Raw genomic sequence first — 21,657 nt, 5'->3', positions numbered from 1 at the left:
TTACTATTCATAAGGATAAGCTGGTTTTACGGACACACCCTAGGTTCTCACCTAAGTTTATTTCAAAATTCCATGTAAACCAGTCCATCGAGCTTCCGGCTTTCTTCCAAAACCCACAAAGCTCGGCTGAGGTTAAACTACACACCCTAGATGTGCGTATGGCGGTCCTTTACTACATAAACAAGACCAGACCGCTTAGAAAGACAGATCAACTGTTTGTCTCCGTAGCCACAGGCAAAGAGGGAGATCGCGTCTCTAAGGGTGCCATCCCCAAGTGGATTGTCAACTGTATCCAGTTGTGTTACTCTTTCTGACAAAACTTTGCCTTTTATGCCCAGAGCCCACTCGACAAGAGGCATTGGGGCCACTCTGGCTTTCATTGCAAATGTTCCCCTTGACACCATTTGCAAAGCAGCTACTTGGAACTCTAATCACACTGTTACTCAGCACTACTGCATTGACACCCATTCCAAGACAGATACTCAAGTGGGACAAGCGGTTCTTAGACATGTATTTGCTCATGACCCTTCTCAAATCCCACCTCCTTCTAACACTGCTCGCTAATCTATACACAGCATGTGATCTAAGCAGATTCCACAAGCCTCAGAAGGGATACATTACTCACCGTAATCATATTTCTGATGCTTGTATCTGCTTAGATTCACATGCGACCCACCCTTCCTCCCCTCTGAGAGAAGGCGCATGGATGCTTGTAGTCTTATCTTATCTATCTTCTATCTGCTTGGATCATCTGTACTCGCACTACTCCTCATGCTACCTCATGTCAGGAAAAATACAATCTGAGGTTCCTAGACGCGTGAGGGATCATGGGTACAGTGGACTTCAAACTAGGGATAGTATTACTGGCACGCCCTGTGTCGACGCCCAATTTTCGAGTTTCGAAAAACAAACTGTAATACTCTGCAGCTTCCACTAGATGTCGGCCTATGCACAGCATGTGAATCTAAGCAGATACAAGCATCAGAAATACGATTACGATGAGTAATGTATCCCATATATAGATATATATCTTCATGCAGACCAGATCAAACATAAAACTCACCCCACTGGGTGGTGATTGCCACGCGTTCCGCCCTGCTAATGAATTTCGTCAGGCTTGTTCTTGTCCATATTGCTGGTGTCTCGTGTTTGTTTTAAAGGAAGTCGGTGCAAGCGCGTGACCGCTTCCGCCCATTCACTCCATATGGGTCATATGACCAGCTATCAGCTACTCAATCCACACTGCCTAAACTCTATGATCCGACGAACTTTGACTTACGCCATCTTTACGGAGTAAATTCCGCCATAATGCCTGCAGGGAGAGTATGTAAATACACTAGAGTAGTAATTGTAAATATAATATATTCATAAGATTAAATGGTAAAATGGACCAGTTAAGGTCGTTCGATCCACACCTCTGCCTTAATGTCAAACAACATTTTATTTTATTTTATTGCACTAATGTGCAAAATATAATTGATACTGGGCTACATGGAATCGAATTGAAATTCCGATCCATGTGCCAGGTCCCTCCCAAATAACGCGAGTTCTACAAGCAACTAAAGAAATGCAGCAGTTTCTCCTGAATTGTCATAATAAACTCCAATGCACATCTCTATTGTTTTTCACACTGCCAGTGCAGTTATGTACTTTCTAGTTCATCTGATCCACATCCTTAAAGTGCTAGTGCCTGTTTGATAATATTTAAACATTTCCTATAACCATACATATATTCTGAAAAGTGACAGTGCTCTATAGATATTAAATCCTATGTATTGAAAAGTGCAAACTTACTTGATTTAAAGTGATAGTGCCTAATATAATGTTATGTATGCTTATTTGATCAGATGATGAGCTAAAACCAATTCAGGGAATCACATACTCAACCATTGCAGACAAGTTTTGTGCTGCAACCCACAGTCCCAGCTATAATAATTGAGATTCTAGGATGCAGTAATTATTCTTCACCTTCTACCACCACAGCGAGCATATGTACAAATACACACAATTCATGTTTTTGAAAGTGAACAGAGTTAAAACCGAATAGTTAAACTATACATATGTTGTATTGAAAGACATCTAAAAATGTCTAATATATTTCGGTCAAGATGATTTGTTCTCACTTTCCTAAAATTCAGATCTTTGACAATTACTGACTACATCTTATTCATGTAGGAAAACGTGCATTTCAGAATCAATGTTGAGTCCATCAGGTTTTAATGAGTCTAGTCTGCATATTAATTTAGCTTCTAGCTGACGCACCCTGAGTTCTCTATTGCCTAGCCTTTGATGGGGTGGAACATGTGCCAACCCAACAAAATACATCTCTTTGACATTGTTCTTGTGTTTTTCTTCAAAATGCATGGGCAATGAATATGTTTGATCTTTGTTCTTGATCGCCCTGTAGTGTTGTAAAATACAAAGTTTTAAGGGTCTTATTGTGGATCCAATATAATGCAGACCCACAACTACATGTGACTGCATATACCACATATTTCGTAATGCATGTAATCCTATGTATTTCCAGGTTAAGCCTTTGCAGCTTACAAAAGGTATCTTAGAGACATAATCACACATTTTGCAATTGCCACACTTGGTAAAGCCTATGTTTGGGCTCTTATCTTGAAACCAGCTTGGTGCATTTATTTCAGTTCTAACTGTGCTGGGAGCCAAAATATTTTTTAAGGTAGGTGCTCTACGAAACGTGACACTAGATCTTTCACTCAACACTTTACTGAGGTCATTATCAGTAGTTAGTACTTTCCAATGTTTTTGCATTATGTACTTGATCTGTCTTGCATGTTGGTTAAATCCTGTAATGAACCTGATTACCGCATCTTTAGGTTTTTTAACTGGGTTAAACAGGCCCATTCTGTTCCCTTTTTCTGCCTTGTCATAGCATTCTGCTACTGTATTTTTGGCATAGCCCCTATTAGTAAATCTTCTACCAATCAGTTTAGCTTCATTCTGGAAATCATTTTCTGAGCTACAAATATGTTTTGCTCATAAAAACTCTCCATATGGTATTGATTTTTTGAGGGGAGTTGATGGTGGCTATTAGTGTGCAGTATGGAGTTGGAGCTGGTTTTCTTTCTATAAAGGCTTGATATGAGGATGTTGTTTTCCACTCGAAATTGAATATATAGAAAGAATAATTCTTGTTTACTGATGGTACTGGTTAATTCCAGTTTGAGCATATTGTTGTTAAGAACTGTAATGTATTGTAACAGTAATTGCTCAGTATCATCCCATGTTATAAACAGATCATTCCAACTCCTCTCTCCAGACTACATTAATTTCCCACCATCCCATGTACAAGTTTGCATAGGTGGGTGCCATGCATGAGCCCATGGCTGTCCCCTGGGATATATATGGGGCAGGGGTGAGTATGGGCGAAGGTAAGAGGAGGTGGGGACCCCAACAATGAAGAATACATTGAAAAATGTCACAATGTAATGTCAGGGAAGTAAATGATCACAAGGTAATTTACTTAGATGAAACAATATAGAACTGATGTGCTTTCAAATAAGACTCGGTACCAAGTCTTTCTGTGAGGATCTGTACTGGGTGACTTCATGGGTCAGTATCCTTTGCGGAATCTTAGGTGCAGTGCTTGGATGCTGCTACAGATGTTTCTTGCAATAGGTTGCATACCCCTGTCCTAAATGCACTTGGGTCTCCCGTATGAATTTTTGCTGTGAAAAATTGATTTAATGATTTAATTTCATCCATGTTATTTTTTGTATATCTAATAGCTTGGGATAAAGTCCTTAGTATGTAGTTTTACACTTGACTGAGCAGCAAGCGCCATGACAATTGCCATGTTGGAAAATGCAGGCTTAACGAAGCATTGGATCCTTGAAATGTTCTCAGATGTTATCAACAATGCCTCTGATGTATGTAGACCACTGAAGTAGCACAACACTTTAAAACGTATTTTATTTTTCCTTAGGCAATCCTTGCAGAGACAACATGTATTCAAAGTGGAATGTCAAACGGACACCATTTGAAACCTTTGTTTTCATGGACTTGGAAGCTACGGGTTTGCCACCAGCACGGCCTAAAATTACAGAAATCAGCCTGCTAGCAGTGAACAGGCATTCCCTGGAGAACACTGCATTCACCAACTCCTTTAAACCAGTGCCGAGGTTCCCCCGTGTTGTCGATAAGCTCTGCCTTTGTATCGATCCAGGAAAGCCTATCTCACAAACAGCAACCACCCTCACTGGGCTTGATAACGAGGTTCTGAAGACCAACGGGAAGCAAACATTCAACATGTATGTCGTGGAGGGGATCAAAGCCTTCCTAAACCGCCAGTGTGCACCGGTGTGTTTCGTTTCACACAACGGCTACAGATATGACTTCCCTTTGTTGAAAGCGGAGCTGTCTGCCTGTGGATGCTCTATACTGGACAAGGTTTATTGTGCCGATAGTCTAACGGCCATAAGAAGTCTAGACAGTGCAGATAGCCACTTTCGCCAGTTTGCTTGCCAATATAAGCCCTCCAACAAGAAGGGGAATTACAGCCTGAGCGAGTTGTACTTCACATTTTTTAGAGAGTACCCAGTTGACTGTCACACAGCAGAGGGAGATACAGTTGCTTTGATTGGTGTTTTCCAGTGGAGAGCCAAAGATCTGATCGAATGGATGGAATTGAATGCCAAGCAGTTTGCTGATATTAAACCCATGTACAAAGATTCATGCCAAGAAGAAGCAGGAAATGTCCTCTTGCTTGAAAGTTCCTGGAGCAACTCATCAGTTCCGGCTCGCACTGCACCTCAAGCTAGTGACAGCACCTTCTGTTCTGATGAATTAGAGTGTTGTGGGCCAGAGAGAAGAAATTACAGGAAACGTCTACATAAACGAGAGGGAAACGAAGATTGCACAGACTGGGGTTTTTCTTCAACTGAGTGCCTGAATGTGGAAGACCATCCGGAAAATGTTAACAGTACTTTTAAGGAAAAATATTGTTTAATTTTAGTTTTGTTATTTGTTTTCTTCTGTAGCATTATTCAAAATGGAAGGTCATATTGAAATGGAGGGGGCGTTTTAAATGATTGGTTATCTTTTTTTCTCTTATGTTTCATATTATTCGGTTTGTCCAGATAGGAGATGGATACGGCCATGGGCTCAGAATACTGTTGGCAAAGAGGAAGCAAAAATGACAATTTTTCGGTAAAACCCAATTTGATCGAAAAAAAACTGCCCATATGGCTGTTTTCATCGAATTGGGTGTTACTGTTATGTTCGAATCCAAAAATACTGAACATGAGGAGCGGGGGTGTTGCCCGCTCCCCATGCTTGGTATTTGGGGGTTTGCAGTTATAAGGGGGTGTCCCCCCGCTCCCTGACCATTGGTGGCGGGGGACAATAAAAAAACAATGAATGGTCAAAACGGGAGCTGAGCAGTAACACTGAGGGCAGTTCACCTGTAAACAAAACGAGCATGAACTAACAACCCAGATCCACAAAAAAATTTAGCTTTAAACCATCTGGCATAGTAAACTGGTTACTCTTTTGACCTTTCTGCTTTAATGAGACTGCTGCTGTATGCTGCGGTGGACTGGCCTACAAGGAACTCCTGGTAGTCCTGTACAATTAAGGGCCTCTTTATTGAGGGTGACCTGGTTTTATGCTCCTCTTTCCTTCCAGCCACCACATCTCTTTGAAGCAAAGAATTTGTTAAAGTTTCCCTTATGTTATTTCTCATTGTTAAGATATGGATAATGTCAGTTTATATTTAACTATTAATCTAAATATAGAAGAAATGTACTTGTTGGGCCCATCTATAGACATTGTTTTGGGTGGGGACCCTCAAACGCTACTTGGGAGGAAGTCAGATTGCTCTCTACATTCACTTGCACTGTGCACTATGGGGCCACTTTGAAAAATATTTCCGGGGCCACTTTGAAAAATATTTCCAGGGCCCTTTTGGATCCCAGCCCATCCCTGGCTGTGTGCAAAAATAGATATGGCTCACAACTTGGAAACCCCACAGTGATTGTGTTCTGAAGTGCAAATACATGATCTAACTTGATCGATTGGACTCTACAGATGACTCCATTCCATCATGCAGGTGGGGGTATCACGCTCACTCACCCAGGTTATCATGATTCCTGGTCAATCTGGAGAGTTCACTGTCATGCATGCGTGTACACGACAGAGGCCCGCAAAGGCACCACACTGACATACACGGTGGCCGTCATTGCACCTTGTATTCCTGTGGACTACACCTGCTTTTTCATATGTCCCAAATTTTGGATTCCATGCATGGAAACTCCAGTTCCCACACCATGCTGGGAATACTTCACAATGGAGAAAGGCCAGCATTGTCTATTTCAGTACTTTTTCCAGTGATTGCCACGTGGTAATTATGAGTTAATACTGCTCCCTTCATAATACCAAATTTAATTTGCAATACGAAATAATCGTAGTGACGATGGTAGTGACGCCAACTCTCCTTTTGCATAGGTGATGAGTAGTGACATCATTACATTACACCTAGGATGTCTGACTTGGCATTGGAGAGATGCAGCCTCAACAAGAAAAACATGGGCATTCACCCAAAAAAGATTCCCACCTCCGAGTGTGTCTCTGCTTTGTAAATGTGCATAACACCCCGCTCCAGCATTCAGTGCGTTCCGCTCCCTGTGAAATGGCACATCTGTACCAGCATAGCTATGCTTCTGCGCGACTCAGCAGGCACCTATCTGATGCCTCTGAAACAAAATGTTTTCTCTTTCAGCTCCTGAACCTGATAGAAATTGAGATACTAATGCAGATAACATTATGCATGTCCTGAGAAAGCACACGGGTGTTGTCAAACAAAATGAAGAATTCTCGATTTATCATTTTTCGCGACTATCTTTAAAAAAAGACATGCTTTATGCTGCTACCCTCAGTTCCATGTGTTAATATCCCCGCAAAAATATTGCGATACAAAAATATCGCCATATTTATGTGCGATATTGACCCATGGACCCTGCAACCCCTGCATTATTTTAAAATGTGCGGGGGACACCCCCGTAACGCCCTCTGCCACAAAATATTCTCCACAAAAATATTGCCTATGGCGAGACAAACAGCCATATGTATGGCAATATTTTTTGTGGGAATATTTTGTAGGGATACCCTCTAAACTACTCCTCCATTCTAAGTATTTGTAATAGATGAGCTACACTAACCCTCATTTTAATTTATAATTTGCAATTTCTTTTTTATAAATGTTTAGAAGTTGCAGCTGTATAATAACGTATATTAGAACTCAGGGCGGGCACTGCAATCTGCCCTCGTTCCGAGCATGCTGGAGGATACAAGCCCCCACCCCACCTTCTTCCCTTTCCCTCCGGTCACCACTGTTTTTCCTCCCACCCCAGAGGTACTCGGCATGCAACCTGCCTTCCACTTCCATGGTGGCCATCTTAGGTGAGAAGTTGTTTGAATGAACGGAACGCTACAGGCGTTCATTCCATTCATTCAAACAAATAGATCGCTGTCAGCACACCTGTAATTTGGGCGCCAGGCCTTTACTGCCAGAATCAGCTATTTATTGAAAGACAAAACGGCTAAAGCAAATTAACATTATCAATTTTTAAAACATTCTTATATCCTCCCCATTTTGGCATTATATTGAAACTAACTTTCTCCTTTCGAGTACATTACAAGGATTTTTAAAATTCACCTTGGAGTTCTGTGCCTGTAGATGGCATACTGACTGGAACCTTATGCGTTATGGAACAGAACGCTTCGCTGACTTATCATACATATCCTTACAGTGTACCGGAGCGGTACATTATTTTGCACATTATACATAGAAACCTGCAATATCTGTATAAACAATGTAATGATCCTATTAGTATAGTAGTGACATCATTATCCAACTGTAATGACATATTACGGTTGGGTTACTATGTCTCAATATTACTGCCTTGTGACATAGCAGCAATGCAGGATTGCAGCTGCTCCTGAAGAATTTAATGGAAGGCTAGCCCTGCTCTTAAGATTCCTTCCTTCTGGTAAGGAGGCATTTATGGTAGCATGTTTCTTTAATCAACTGCTGGACAAGAATAATGCAGCGCTGTCAACTATCTGCATGTTACCACTTATTTTAAAACACACACACGTTTTTAAATGTGTTTTATTATTCTGATTAGAATTGTTTGTAGAACATTAGAAACTACATTTTGGTGTTTTTTGTCTTTGCCCACCTACATTTATTTTACATATGAACAATTGGAAGATATCCTTAATCAGTTTAGGAGTACAGGTATTGAGGCCGTTGACAATGTGACTATGCATTATAAGGAATATAATAGCCCACCATAGGTAACAAGGTATTGCAAGTCACCTGAGAGTTCCCAGTAAATCTGTGCTTCACCCCCTAAAGATGTATTTTCATATAACAGCAAAATCGATTGTTGGGAAAAGGAAATTTGATCATGCGTCTCAGACATTGGCAGCTCAGCATACCAAATATTACTTCTAAATTTGGATGAATGGGAGGGGAAAAGTGCATGGAAGGGGGGAGAAGTGGAAAGTGTGAAGCAGAGGAGAAACAGATAAATAACAATAAATAAATAATAAAGGCAACAAACAGTGGTAGTGCATTCAGCAATTTGCAAGTGCTAGGTTTAAGGCAGCAGACAGGATAGGTCTGATAAGTGCAGGAAGAAAAAGGGGAGGCCTGTATGAGTACAGATACAGACCATTGCAAGGGGTGGCCCGGAGGCAGTGCGGGAGGGTGGCTTGGTGAGCAGGTACCTGGGCCCAGAGGAGAAAGGGTGGCCAGGTGCACGGTGCCAAGAGAGAACAGATCAGCAGAGGTGAGGGGTGCGAAGGATCGAAGAATAGAGGAAGGTTTTGAGGTTCTACCGGAACCGGAGATGGTTCTCCTCAAGTTTTAGAGTGGCAGGGAGGCTGTTCCAGAGGGAGGCCCCAGCCGAAGACAGAGATCTAACCCCAGCTCGTTGCTTTGAAAAACAACTGACCGTGAGGGAGTTAGAGGTAGAGGAGCAAAGAGCTTGAGAGGGGCGGTCTTTGCAGAGGGATAGCTGAAGGTATGGCCCCTATACACAAGTGTTTCCAAGCACAACAAAACAAGAGGTCGGTGGGGGCTGGGGGGACAGGGGACTCACAAAAGTAGAGCAACAAAAAATGGTTATATTGGCCTTGTGACAATCCTACCGTGCAAGTGCATGACAAGGTGGTAAGTGCATGGAGGTACGTGGTAGAGGGTGAAGTGCTGAAGAAGTGTTCCCCTAACGATGGGGGCAGGCAAGTGATGGGCGGTGCAAGGCAGAAAGTTCCAGGGGAAGAGGGGGGGCTGGTCCTTGGAAGAGAGTCTGAGGGCAAGTGCTGGCAAAGGATGCTTGGGGGACTGGTAGGTGGTGTTCTGGTCCCTGTGAGACTCCAGGTCGCAGAGGCAGAAGGAGAGTTAACAAGGGAGAGGGAGAGGGAAGGAAGAGGAGAAAAGGAAAGTCTTGAAGTTTCCGGAAGTAAGAGGATCCAGCTCAAGTCTTAGGAGGCTGTTCCAGAGGGAGGAGCCAGCCGAGGAAAGGGACCTACCTCCCATTCTCTGCTTGGAGAAGCGTTTGATCAGCAGAGAATTGAAGCCAGAAGACTGAAGGACTCTGGTCGGGAGGTATTTAGGGAGGGAAAGCTGAATGTAAAGAGGTCCCAGGCCCCAGACAGCCTTGAGTATTAGCGGTGAAGTGAGAAGCCAGAGTCATACAGAGGGCCTGGGTTGGTTTCCGGAGAGGTGGAGACTGCAGAAGGATTGGCCAGCTCCTTGCAGATTTTAAAGAGTTTGGCTATGTTGTTAGAAGCCGCAGAGACGCAGGCTTGGATGTGGGCTCCCTTCTTGGACAGGGCAGAGAATCTGTATTGCCATTGGAGCAGGCGGCAGGCCAGTTTGTCAGAGGGCCCAATGCCCTCCACTTCCTCAGCCACCATACACTTGCCTTTCAGGGTGGCGAGGTTGGAGTCATACCCAAGAATCCATATGGTTCCATTAGAACAGCAAATCACTCTCAAAGCAAAACAAAAACTCCACTCTATTCTGTATAGTATTTGATTAGATGATCTAACAAATGTAAGGTTTGAGATATAAACTGTAAACATTTTAAATAAAAACTTTGTAATTTTGGTTTTGCAACAGTTTATTTTCATTGCAATGCAAGGAAACAATCTGACAATGTATCTCTGTTAGAAAAACTGAAACTCTGAGCAAATATAGCAGTCCCATTTTTCTAGTTTTTTCATTACACTACACTAATGAACAAAGAGTAGTTAATTACTTAAGATAGTTGGTGGTTCCCATGACCTTGTACAAGTAACATTTTATCAACATAGTACCTTCTTCCGCTTGCACATCTTTGCTTTGTGTGGTCACATTTAATATCTCTATCTTACACATCCCCTCTCCATCTAGCCACGTACTATGTGTCCCTCTTAACTCACATCTCGCAAATGCCTTGTGGTCCTCCCCGCTTCCCAATTAGAATATCATGTGGCCCACCCCGCTTCCCTCTGCCAATAGAAATGGTTGCCCTTCTAACACTGTATGGTTTATATGTACATTCTGCCACTACACTCCCCCCTTTTGTGGTTAATGCACAACTATCCATCAAAATATGTTCTGTTTTATTTTCAGTATATTTTAGAGTTCGTTTTTCTATCCCTAACCAGGTCAATGTGGATCCCCTTTATTGTATTGTCCTTGCATAGGCCTAGTATGTTAATGGCATTTTAGACAATTTCTAAACACGTGATGCATTGAATGTCATCTTCAATGCTTGGCAAGATCTCTTTATTACCATACAACGTCTTCGTTTCAATGCTGTAATGCTGCATATGGATAAGAATGACTTTGTGGCAGCACTTATAGCAACAACAATATAGCACAGCAAGAACAATTAGTATTATGAACAGAATGGCCCTCAGGGATTGTTAAAGCCAATTTAGGATATCACTCAGGGTACATAGGATGGTGGTTCTGTATGCTGCCTGAAAGGCATGTTTCTCAATGTTACATGTTATTTGTAGCACATGTATTTGCTGCTTAAAATCTGACCTCTGATCTGTCTGTGGTTTATTTATTTTTGCATTTGTACTAGGGTGGTCCAGTTAAATGGGCTATTACAACTTGTACTTACTGGTCTGTTTCTTTCCGCTGTCCATTAAACAGAGTCATGTTTAAATCTGGTGTTTATTTTAAAGAGGATCTTGCATGTAATGGTACCCATATACAGCTGTCTTCGGTACCAAGTAACTTCTTTCCATCTAGGGAAATGCCTTTGCCTACTTATTCTCAGTATACTTTACTACACCTGGTATTTGTCTGACCTGGACTAAGCTAAGATTATGCATACATTGCAGCTGTTGGGGTTCCATTGACCAGAAATACCACTTGTTTCCTTCTCCCAACCAGAAGTCGGGAGATATCCCTGAGGCACGTATGACCAACCTACCTGGTACATCAGAAGTCTTTATTTCCCAGACATCACAGTGAATGGCCCAATCCCAGGGCTAACCATTTCAAATGGCAAGGTACCAGCCAGGCATACAACGTCACTATAAATCATGCAGTATTCCAGATTCATTTGTGAGAGCCTTTGCCAGGTGTGGTGCTCATTGTCATCATGGATTGACTGACTAGCTGGTAATTCAAAAAGCACATACTTTGTCCCACTCTATCTGCTGGTGTGATATTAGGAACTATGTTTGTTAACAAGTGCCTTATTTGTAATAATGTGCAATTTTCCATAACCTGATTCAGCATTAGTCACCTGTGCACCAATAATAAAGTATGTTGCCTTTTCTAATTATCCTAATAATTTTTCATCATCCAATTGTCCTTTATAGACCTTTGACTCTGCAACAGTTGAAGTAGCTACATCCCACAAATGCCCTTCTGCATCTCTCCTCCATATGATGACTAAAGCTCTCTGTTGGGCTAGATGAATAGCAGCACCCTTGGAATAATTGGGGAAATGGGAGCTTATCTGCAACTCTGGTCAGGATAGAGAAAACATGTCTGTTCCTAGAGAAACATTCAATATGGTCCATCTATGCCCCCTGATATATTCTTTGGTTGGAGACACATACTACAGTTGTGGGGCTGCTACAGTAATAACACCCGGAACATTTTACATTCAGTGTACGGGAGATGGAGTATTGGAATAGTGTTCAAGCCACATCGGAACCTGAGAATATTTTAATGCATCAAATTCTAAAGGGATTAAAGCATGCGCTTTCAGTAGACAAATCATTGTGTGTTAAGTTTGTTCTAAGGAAACAATAGTATCCCTCTTTATCATCAGCCTCACAATAACAAGGGGAAACTGACATGTCTAGTCGTTCAGAGAGAAGAATGGAAAACCAAACTTACAGAGACTGTGTCTCAGTTATTATATCTTGTATGTTTGTTTTACATTACCACCCACGTGGGCCTATGGTAACCCTGGCAGTTCCAGATGGTGACACCATCTACTGTAAAAAATGAGAGATCTCAGTGTGGGGAGGGTGGGGGGGGGGGCAGTTATTGCTAAGAATAATATCTCTCTGTTTGATTCACCCAGCCACTGCAACGGATGTGAGGTTTCGCACCTTAAACTCACTCCAACCCCATGCAGATGTATACATTTCATCTTAATGTATCGCCCTCCTACCACCATGGACTTCTTTAACAAAGAAATTATTCACCTCCTAGCAGACCTTAAAAGGGCAAATAGCGCAACCCTTTTCCTGGGAGATTTAAATTACTGGAGAGGGGACCCTTTGGACAAAGAGGCCACTTTAGTCTTTAGTCTGAGAGATTGCCTTGAAGTCCATAATACCCATTACGCCCAGAAGCTGAAGAATGTAGAGTGCTTGTGATTGATTCCTTGTTGAAGCAGGGAATAATAGTTCCTACAAGCAGCCCTTTTAACACCCCTAGGCAGAGAGACACACAGATCTGTCCAGGATGCGAGAGTCATTAATGCAGTAGTTACACCAGCTTTCCATGCAGTCCCAAACCCTGCCATTATAATATTCTGTTTTACTCCGACTGGTACTGGCTTCACAGTAATAGATTTGTGTTCTGCATTCTTGTCAATCCCCATACACCCAGAGAGTGAGTATACATTTGCTTTTTCTTGTCGCAGAGTTCAGTAAACATAGACTAGGCTCCCACAGGGGTAGAGAGAATCACCTATTCTCTCCTCACACCAAATTAAGAAGGGCCTAGATGCTATTAGATTTTCTGGAAATTAAATCTTGGGTCAATAAGTGATGACCTCTTACATGCCTCACCCTTATATAAAGCCTGAAAACAAGATACACCGGTATTATTTTACCATATTACTTATCAACGGACACAAAGCATCCATGGATGGAAAGAGTGTATTATTTAGTACATCTCATCATGTTAGGACAGATTTATAGCAGGTTCCCATACAAAAAACATCTGCAATGTACCCAAACCAAAGAATAGGAACCAGATGAAGTCATTTTTTGGAATAGTAGGATACTGTAGGCAATGGATGTTAGGTTATGCAAAAATGGTGACATCCTTACAGCAATAAGGTGAACATGCCATAATCTCTTCTGTGGATACCAGAGGCAGAAAAGGCGTTTAGCATTATTAAAATAAATCTATCCCGCGCACCAGCGTTAGGGTTACCAGACTACAAAAAGGCCTTTACACTGTTCTGCCATGCGAGAAATGGATTTGCATCAGCTGTCTTCATGCAGACACACAGACGTATAACTGGCCAATTGCATGATACAGCACAGTCTTGGACCCATTTGCAGCAGACTGCTCCCATGTCTTTGGTTAGTGGTGGAAACTACCATAGAAATGTGAAGATATTGTGTTTGGATCACCCTTAGAAGTAGCAGTACCATGTACAATTGTTGCCTGTTATTTATAACAAAAACACAGCACATGTCACTGTCATGATCCACAAAGTATTAGATGTTTAGAAGTTGTCAAATATTATCCATCCGATGTCTGGTATTTAAAACAACATTTTGTGTAGCCATCGCTGACAAACTCTTGCAACCAAGGAAAGACCTGTTTGATACACCAATTCAGAATGCTGAGTTAATTATATTTTGTGGATGGATCTTGTTACAGAGACAAAGGGGGCCAATTAGTAGCAGGGTATGCAGTTAGTTACCTAGTAGACGTCAGAGAGAGTAGAACATTGCCAATGTCACTTAAACACAGGTAGCAGAATTAATAGCACTGACATGAGCATGCAAGTTAATTTAAAAACGGACTGTAACCAGATTCACAGTACGTCTTTGGTGTAGCATACGACATTGGTCTGATGTGGAAATAGAGAGGATTGCTTACATTGTCTGGTTCACCAATCAAAATCCATGAATATGTAGAAAACCTCGTGGAAGCCCTGTGGCCGTCCATACAAATAGCCATAATTAAAGGCACAGCACATAAGCCTCAAAATTACAAGGTCTCTCATGAAAAAACATTAGTAGACGCAGCTGCTAAGCATGCAGCCATTTCTGACTTTCAGACTGAATACGTTTTGAGAATAAAAGGTGAAACACACACCCCTTCTTTAAAAAACAATTCAAATGTGTTCAATATGCCACCCAGAAATAGATTAAAACTCCTGATCAAGGAAAGTTTTTATTGTTTGCACAAAGTCTCTTTGTGATAGGACGAACATGGGCACCTAGTCACCCCGAAAATACTACTTGCCTCGTATTTACCATGGACTCACCCATGTAGCAAAGAGGGGACATGATTACAACCTTTTACCAAAACTGGCACGCTCCAGACTTTTCTGCAATGGCACAGGTTTATCAGGCAGTGATTCCTCTGCCTCCAAAATAATGTGGCAAAGACCGTTCAGACAACATTGGGAGCACATCTGCGGCCCTGCAGACCATGCATAAACCTGCAGGTCAGGGGATTTTGTACAGCTCCTGAAGTGCAACAATTTTCATTAAATCCATGTGATAGTGGACCCCTTTTTTGGTTGAATTAGAATTCTTTCCATGTAGAAGAGCAGATACTGTGACCCTAGTCATGACTTTGAACAGGGATTTTATGCTGAAATTCAGAGTGCAAGTAAATAGAAATAGTGCTTGAGGGACAGTTAGCGCAGTAACTGTGCATGGCTCTGAACATCCAGCACAAGCTCCACTGACCACACCCTCCCGAGTCAGCATGGTCAATGAAGAGATGAAATGGAGACTTGAAAAATCCCCTTGCAAAGCTCTGTTCAGAGGCTAGAAAAACAGATTTAGCCTCCATGCGGTGCTCTTTGAATCTCCAGTGCATTATCCCTGTTCTCCGCCAGTAAATCGCATGCTCAGCTGTATCCACTTGATTGATGATAGCATAATCAACCACAGCCAAAAACGGATCACTTCTATTAAGTCTTTTCATACACAGGTGTTGGATACCCAACCGAAGGAACCTTGCCACTCTATTCTGTCTGGAGAATATACATTTATCAAGGAGTTCCAACACAAGACAGTGCTGGCACCTAGTTGGCATGACCCTTTCCAGGTAATCCAGAGTTACATGTAATGCAGTTAAGATCAAAGTGATAGCTGCCTGGGTCATGCTTGACACTGTAAGAGAAGTGTTAGGCAAGAAAATGGGGAGCAAGGTATTGGACACCAGTGTGATAACTGGGCTCAGGTGTTGTGTGGTGATTTTGAATGGCATTTGCCATTGGCAGGAATTAGTGCATCTACAGAGACTACTGAGATCAATAAAAAGGGTCAATCCAACGTATGTCATTTGTTGGTGAGCAGGTGCAAGTGGCTCTTGGTCACATGACCTGAGCCCCACCCACCTATCAATCACTGCTAATCTTTAGGTGCCTTCTTGTTTTGCTGCCCTTTTAACCTACTTACGGAGCCCTGCAGACACTTTTGCTTTGCAGTTGGTGAGTAGGTACAAGTGGATCTTGTTCACGTGACCTTAGCCCCACCCATGTGTCAATCACGGCTAATCTTTGTGTGCCTCCTTTTTTTGCCACCCTTTTCCCCCTCCTTAAGCAGCCCTCCAGCCTCTTTTCCTTTGCCGTTGGTATGCAGGCGCAAGTGGTTCTTAGTTATGTGACCTAAGCTCCATCCACCTGCTTAGCCTTCTTCCTTCCTTTCTTTCCTTAACTCTTAGATGGCGTGGATCTCTCACCCGGGCATACACAGTACAGGGCAGATGAGAAAAAGGGCAATCCCTGTTTGTACCTGTTCAGACCGAAAGGATCCAGGACCAGAACCCCTGTTTCCTATAAAATCATGAAAGTTCCCTCGAATATGTGTTTCACCCCTCGTTCCCACCAGCCCATCACCAATCATTGTCAAACATGCTAACCAGTATCATCATGAACACTGCATCGCAGCAACCACACTGACGTCACCGTAGGTCCCATCAGAACTCCTTCACCCACCACTACACAAAAACAGATGCTCGCCAATGTCCTCTCAGCAATTGGCCATGCAGCAGACATCTCTAACCTCATGGCCACACATGATTTGGATGCCTTTGTCATTACTGAGTCCTAGATGACATCCATCTCCACCCACATTCTAGACGTCCTCATACCCCATGGCTAGAGAATTCTACAATGAGACCATCCAAACATGATCGGCTGAGACCTTGTCCTCATTAACAAGGCATCATGGCTATGCACGCAAATGGACGTGGTGATCAGTGGCTCTTCTGAAAGCCTTTCCTACCACTTCCTGCTCTCCACAACTGACACAATCACTTTTCACCTCCTCTTCATCAATGACTTTACGGACTTGGTCACCACCATCTCTCTCATGCATTAACATCTTCCTCAGCAACTTCAACATTCTTTGCCACCCAGCAACCAAGTCAATGAAGGAAGATCTCCACTGCCTACTCGACACTCTGAACCTCACAGAGCACATAAAAGTCTCAACTCGCAGGAAATGTTATCCTCAACCTCATCATCACTGCCCTTCCCACCCTCCATCAGTCATTAGTCACACCATACCAGTCAAGCAAACCCATTGAAACCCAGCAAACAAGCCTTCACCTTATTCAAGAACTTCCTGTTGGAGGCTCTACCGGAAGATCTCTTGAAACTCCAACTTATGTGAGCTGATCTACCTCTGAAAAACCAGGACAGCGACTTGCTTCTTCAACACCACCCTGACCACTGTACTCTCGAGTCTAAATCTTCCGCACCCTGATACACTCGGTCTCGGGAGGATAGCTCTGAGGCAACGTGCTCGCCTGGGAAGCAAGACGACATGGAGCAACACAGGTTCGATCCCCGAGTCCGCGCTAAGAAACCTCTGGGTATTAAGCACGTTATAAATAACCTATCATATCAACTCAACTTCAACAAATGAACAATCAGAAAACAAGAAAGGATTTGGCGAAAATCCTATAGCGCATCCGACCTCGCCCAATGTTGGGATGCACGTTCAGTTCCCATGCTCACTCAAATGATTTAGGCTGATGACACGAGGAAATTAATGTGCATGGCTGCAGGGGGTGGCGTGAAGCATGCAAAGTGGGAATAACAAACATAGTGGGTTGTAGCAGTTATGGACATGTAGCTAGGCCACGGTATAGGGCACAAGTGATATCAAAACACAGTAGTTGAAATATAATGTGTAACAATGTAAACTTAGGCCCTGGTTCCAGGTGTAAGACATACTGAAGCACCACCATATTCAAAGTGAGGCCTTATAGTTTGCAGGCCTTGTCAGAAACAGCAGCATAGTGCAAAAAGAGTTTGAATCACCTTCCCATCCCAAGCCTCAGCAGGGAAACCGAGCATTGTAGGCCTGCGAAACTAGAAAGGAATGTGAATGGCCGAGCACAGACAGGGCTGTGCCTGTCCCGGAGTACAAACCATGGGAGCCGGGGCAGAGGTATTGAGCTGCCAAAAGGCCTGGTCTAGATTTAGGGCACTAGCGCCCCCCAGAATAATGGCCATCCCATTTGATCTGCCAGATGCCCACAAAGAAAACTGTTAATCTGGTATTTTTCGAACCACTTCCACTAACCTGGACAGATGGCAGGACCTTGAAGAATACAAGAAATTGCAATGGTTCAATTAGAAAGAAAAGGGAAACCCCTTGAAATCTCACCCACCTGCTGAGAGATAATTGTTAGTTCTCTGAAGGGAGTCGAAGGTAGCCTATCTAAACAAAGTGAAGGGAAATAAGATTATAAGAATGAATCGGAATAGGTTAGGTTACAGGAAAATAGATTCTGTACGCGGACCTTACAATAGTAAGAAGACTGCATAACAAGATTGCCGAAACGCGGAGGCAGAAATTGGAAACCTTCAAAGTAATCCGAATCTGGAAGTGAGATTACAGGTTGAGATCGGGTTGTAACCTTTCCGATACCAGATTGTATAAATTGATAGTTCCTACCTTTGGAGCGTACCAGGGGGACTTTTGGTAGATAAGAGAGCTGGCTAGAACTGCCCCGAGCAGGTAAAGGTAATTTGTTCCCAAATGACGGGAACTCAGAAGGAATCGTAGAAAAGTCAGGGCTTCAGGGAATCAGTAACCTACAAGGCAATAGAATTGTTAGTGGCAGATTAGGAGGTGAAAGTAACGAACCTTAGGAATCTTGACTTATGAAGCACCGGTCTGAGTAGTAGCGACGCGCTGAACGTCCGCCTTCATGGAACTAAATGCAGTCACATGACCATCCGCAAGCACCGGCTCCAAGTGTGCAGAACCTGTCCGGACACTAGACCCAAAACAGGAGATACCGGCGGCCATCTTGCGAGGTGTATACAGTGCAACATGACAGAACCTGCTGTGATACCGCAACGACCAACGTTTAAAGTGAGATGTAACAAGAACACCTAAATCCTTCAGAATCTGGCTGATTAGTGGGGTCCTTGAGAGGACCAGGACAAGCTTCAGGGAGGGGCCGCTGATAGGGGGGGAGCAAGGAGTGAAACATGCCGTGATATGTGCTACGAGGCGCAAGAGGTGAAGCCAACAAATGTAGTCCTGCAAAGGGGAAGCATGTTGGGGGTGCCCGCATGTCTGGCACCAAGAGAATCGCCCCTTTATTCTCAAGGGACAATTTAACCTCAAAAGTATCTACTGAGCTCATGTTAACGACCAGGTGCACACCATGTGACAAGGCCCATGGGGAGGGAAACATATCAAGCAACCCACCAATCCAGTAGCGAGGAACCAAGGTGCCGTAGCAGAAGCTTGCGTGTTAGAGGGCAGGGGTAGATTAGGATGTGCCAATCGGTCAAGGGACTATAGATGGTAGTCGATGAGGGTAGGGGGTTAACACTGTATGTTGCTTACGTCATAGCTGATGATTCTTTTAAAATGTTATGACTGCTTTCAACGTACAAAGTTGGATTCTGCAGCACCCTCAGTCACCTTTTTCCTTTTTGTATACAAAATAAGTTTATTTTTCTTGCAAAGATGTGCCCTGGGCTTTTTACCTTAGGGGATTGTTTCTTCTTTGGCGGGTGTTTGGAGGTCTGCCTTGTACCTGCTCAAGGAACTCTGTGCTACAAGCAGAAGATTGATTACCACTGCCAAGGATGACTACTACTAAAGCATTATAACCAAGGCCAACAATGAAAGCAGAGCCCTCTACAAGCACTGCATTCATCCTATGTCCAACCTACTCTTACTGTACTACATCGAAAAATCCTCTTCCTTCAATTCTTTCGTTATCAACAAGATCAGCAATATCCCCCCACACATGGATACCACGCCACAACCGCCGCACACTACACATCCCATCTTGCAAAACCACAATTACGTGGACAACTTTCAAGTATCCCATAATGCCACATATGCGGGCCTCCTCCTTGGCACCATACTTCAGATGCTCCCGACTAAAGCACTCCTCTGTTACCTGATAATCAACAATAGCTCCCTAACTCAAAGCACCTTCCCGTGACTCTCAAAACTGAACAAATCCTCCCACTTCTCAAGAAACCAACAATGGACCATGACAAGCTCAGCAACTACCGATCATCACCTATCTTCCCTTCTTAGGTAAGATCCTTAAGATAGCAGTAGCCACTCAAGTCCTCCAGCACATCAAAGCCAACAACATCCTTCAGTTTTACCAATCTGGCTTCAGACCCAGTTATATCATAGCAACCGCTACCATCAAGGTGATAAACAATGCCCCTAAAAACCGCAAAGATGCCCATCCTTGCCTTGGAGTTTGACTTGACCTCTCAGCAGCATTTGACACAGTTGACCAGCAGACATTCCACGACAATCTACATTGCCACATGGAGATCAGCAACATCGCCCTCAGCTGGTTCAAATACTGCCTTGCCAGTTTGTACACATGCATTACTCCAGAACACAACTCTACCCATCACCTGTGGAGTCAGGCAAGGATCCATCCTCTCTCTCGTGATCTTCAATCTTTACATGGAACCACTCTGAACCCTCCTCGCACCACACAACATCCGCATCTACATGACACATAGCTCTACCTCAAGATATCCTCCATTTATCTCATCCACAGGCTAAAGGCCTGCCTCTAGTCATGGATATCCAGTGCTTACCTGAAGCTCAACCTTCCAAGACTGAATTCCTACTGGTGACCAACAAATCAGAACACCCCGACATCCAGACCTGGCCCTCTGCTATGAACCTCAAGGAATTCAGACCCCAACTGGCCACCTGCGTCCAGTGCCTTGGGTTTCACATCATCAGACACCTCTATGTCAAACAGCACATAGTAAGGAAGATACAAACAGCTTGGTACCAACTTTATCTGCTGTGGAGAATCAAGCCTGGTATCCCAGAAAACAACTTCATATCAGCTATCCAGGCCTTGGTTCACTCCCACATGGATTCTGCGACTACCCTCACACCCTGTCATAAGTCATGCATGCTGTAGCACGACTCATTAAAGGACTCTGTACATGTGACCAGATCAACCTGACCCTCATTGACCTGCACTGGCTTCCTGCTGCAAGCTTTTATCGTCTTCAAATCCTACTTCATCATCTACAAAGCTATCACCCTGAAGTTCCCAAGCTACCCCACTGAGAAATTGAGCATCCACAGAGGCTTATGATCCACCAGAAGTAAGGACATGTGCAAACATGAATCCTGCCAGTGCAGGAAGGAAAGAACCAGAAGACAGGGTTCTCAGTCTACAACCCCAAGACTCTGGAACATCTTCCCCATCAATATCAGACATACACCCTTGCTTCTACATTTCAGGAACATACTCCAGACCCTCCTCTTCAAGGAATGGCTTCTGCCTAACACCTAGATCCACACGCCCTGCACCCTACCTGATCAGTGGGTGATCTTCTTTTCACTGTTTCGTGCCCTGGTTGCTTATGGATCCCTTCATGCCGAATTACCAACCCTACCCCTCCCCTGTTCGCTCCCCCCCTTGATTCTCTGCTTCCCTCACTATGTTCTTCCCCCTATGATTGTAAAGTACACTGTTGCTTCCTGGAGCTAGGTCTGCATTCAATAAATACCCTAATAATAATAACTAGGCCATATGTGAAATCTTGGCCCTGGTATCTTATTATATGAAGCCCTGGCAAGGTGGCACCTGTGACTGAGGGGCACATGGGATTGTGGGATGGGCATGATTTTAGGATTCATCCCCTCACTAGCCAAATGTAAGGAGAGCAGGTTGTACACCCACCATGTACTCCCGAATTG

General features: G+C 43.4%; 1 protein-coding gene across 2 annotated transcripts in view; it reads left to right on the top strand.

Moving 5' to 3' along the window:
• The window catches only part of LOC138566489 (three prime repair exonuclease 2-like), a 176,633-nt gene extending 165,435 nt beyond the window's left edge, over positions 1–11,198 (top strand). For both annotated transcript variants that reach the window (XM_069643857.1, XM_069643855.1), the window contains one exon: positions 3,953–11,198. In XM_069643857.1, the coding sequence (XP_069499958.1) occupies positions 3,973–5,034 (1,062 nt within the window). In that variant the 5' untranslated portion in view covers positions 3,953–3,972 and the 3' untranslated portion in view covers positions 5,035–11,198. The remainder of the gene's footprint in view (positions 1–3,952) is intronic.
• The last annotated feature ends 10,459 nt before the right edge of the window (positions 11,199–21,657 follow it).

This window comes from Ambystoma mexicanum, chromosome 2p, assembly GCF_040938575.1.
Source record: "Ambystoma mexicanum isolate Mex_15411 chromosome 2p, UKY_AmexF1_1, whole genome shotgun sequence".
NCBI lineage: Eukaryota > Metazoa > Chordata > Amphibia > Caudata > Ambystomatidae > Ambystoma > Ambystoma mexicanum.
The sequence above is the reverse complement of the archived record's forward strand: the minus strand, read 5'-3'. Positions and strand labels throughout refer to the sequence as shown.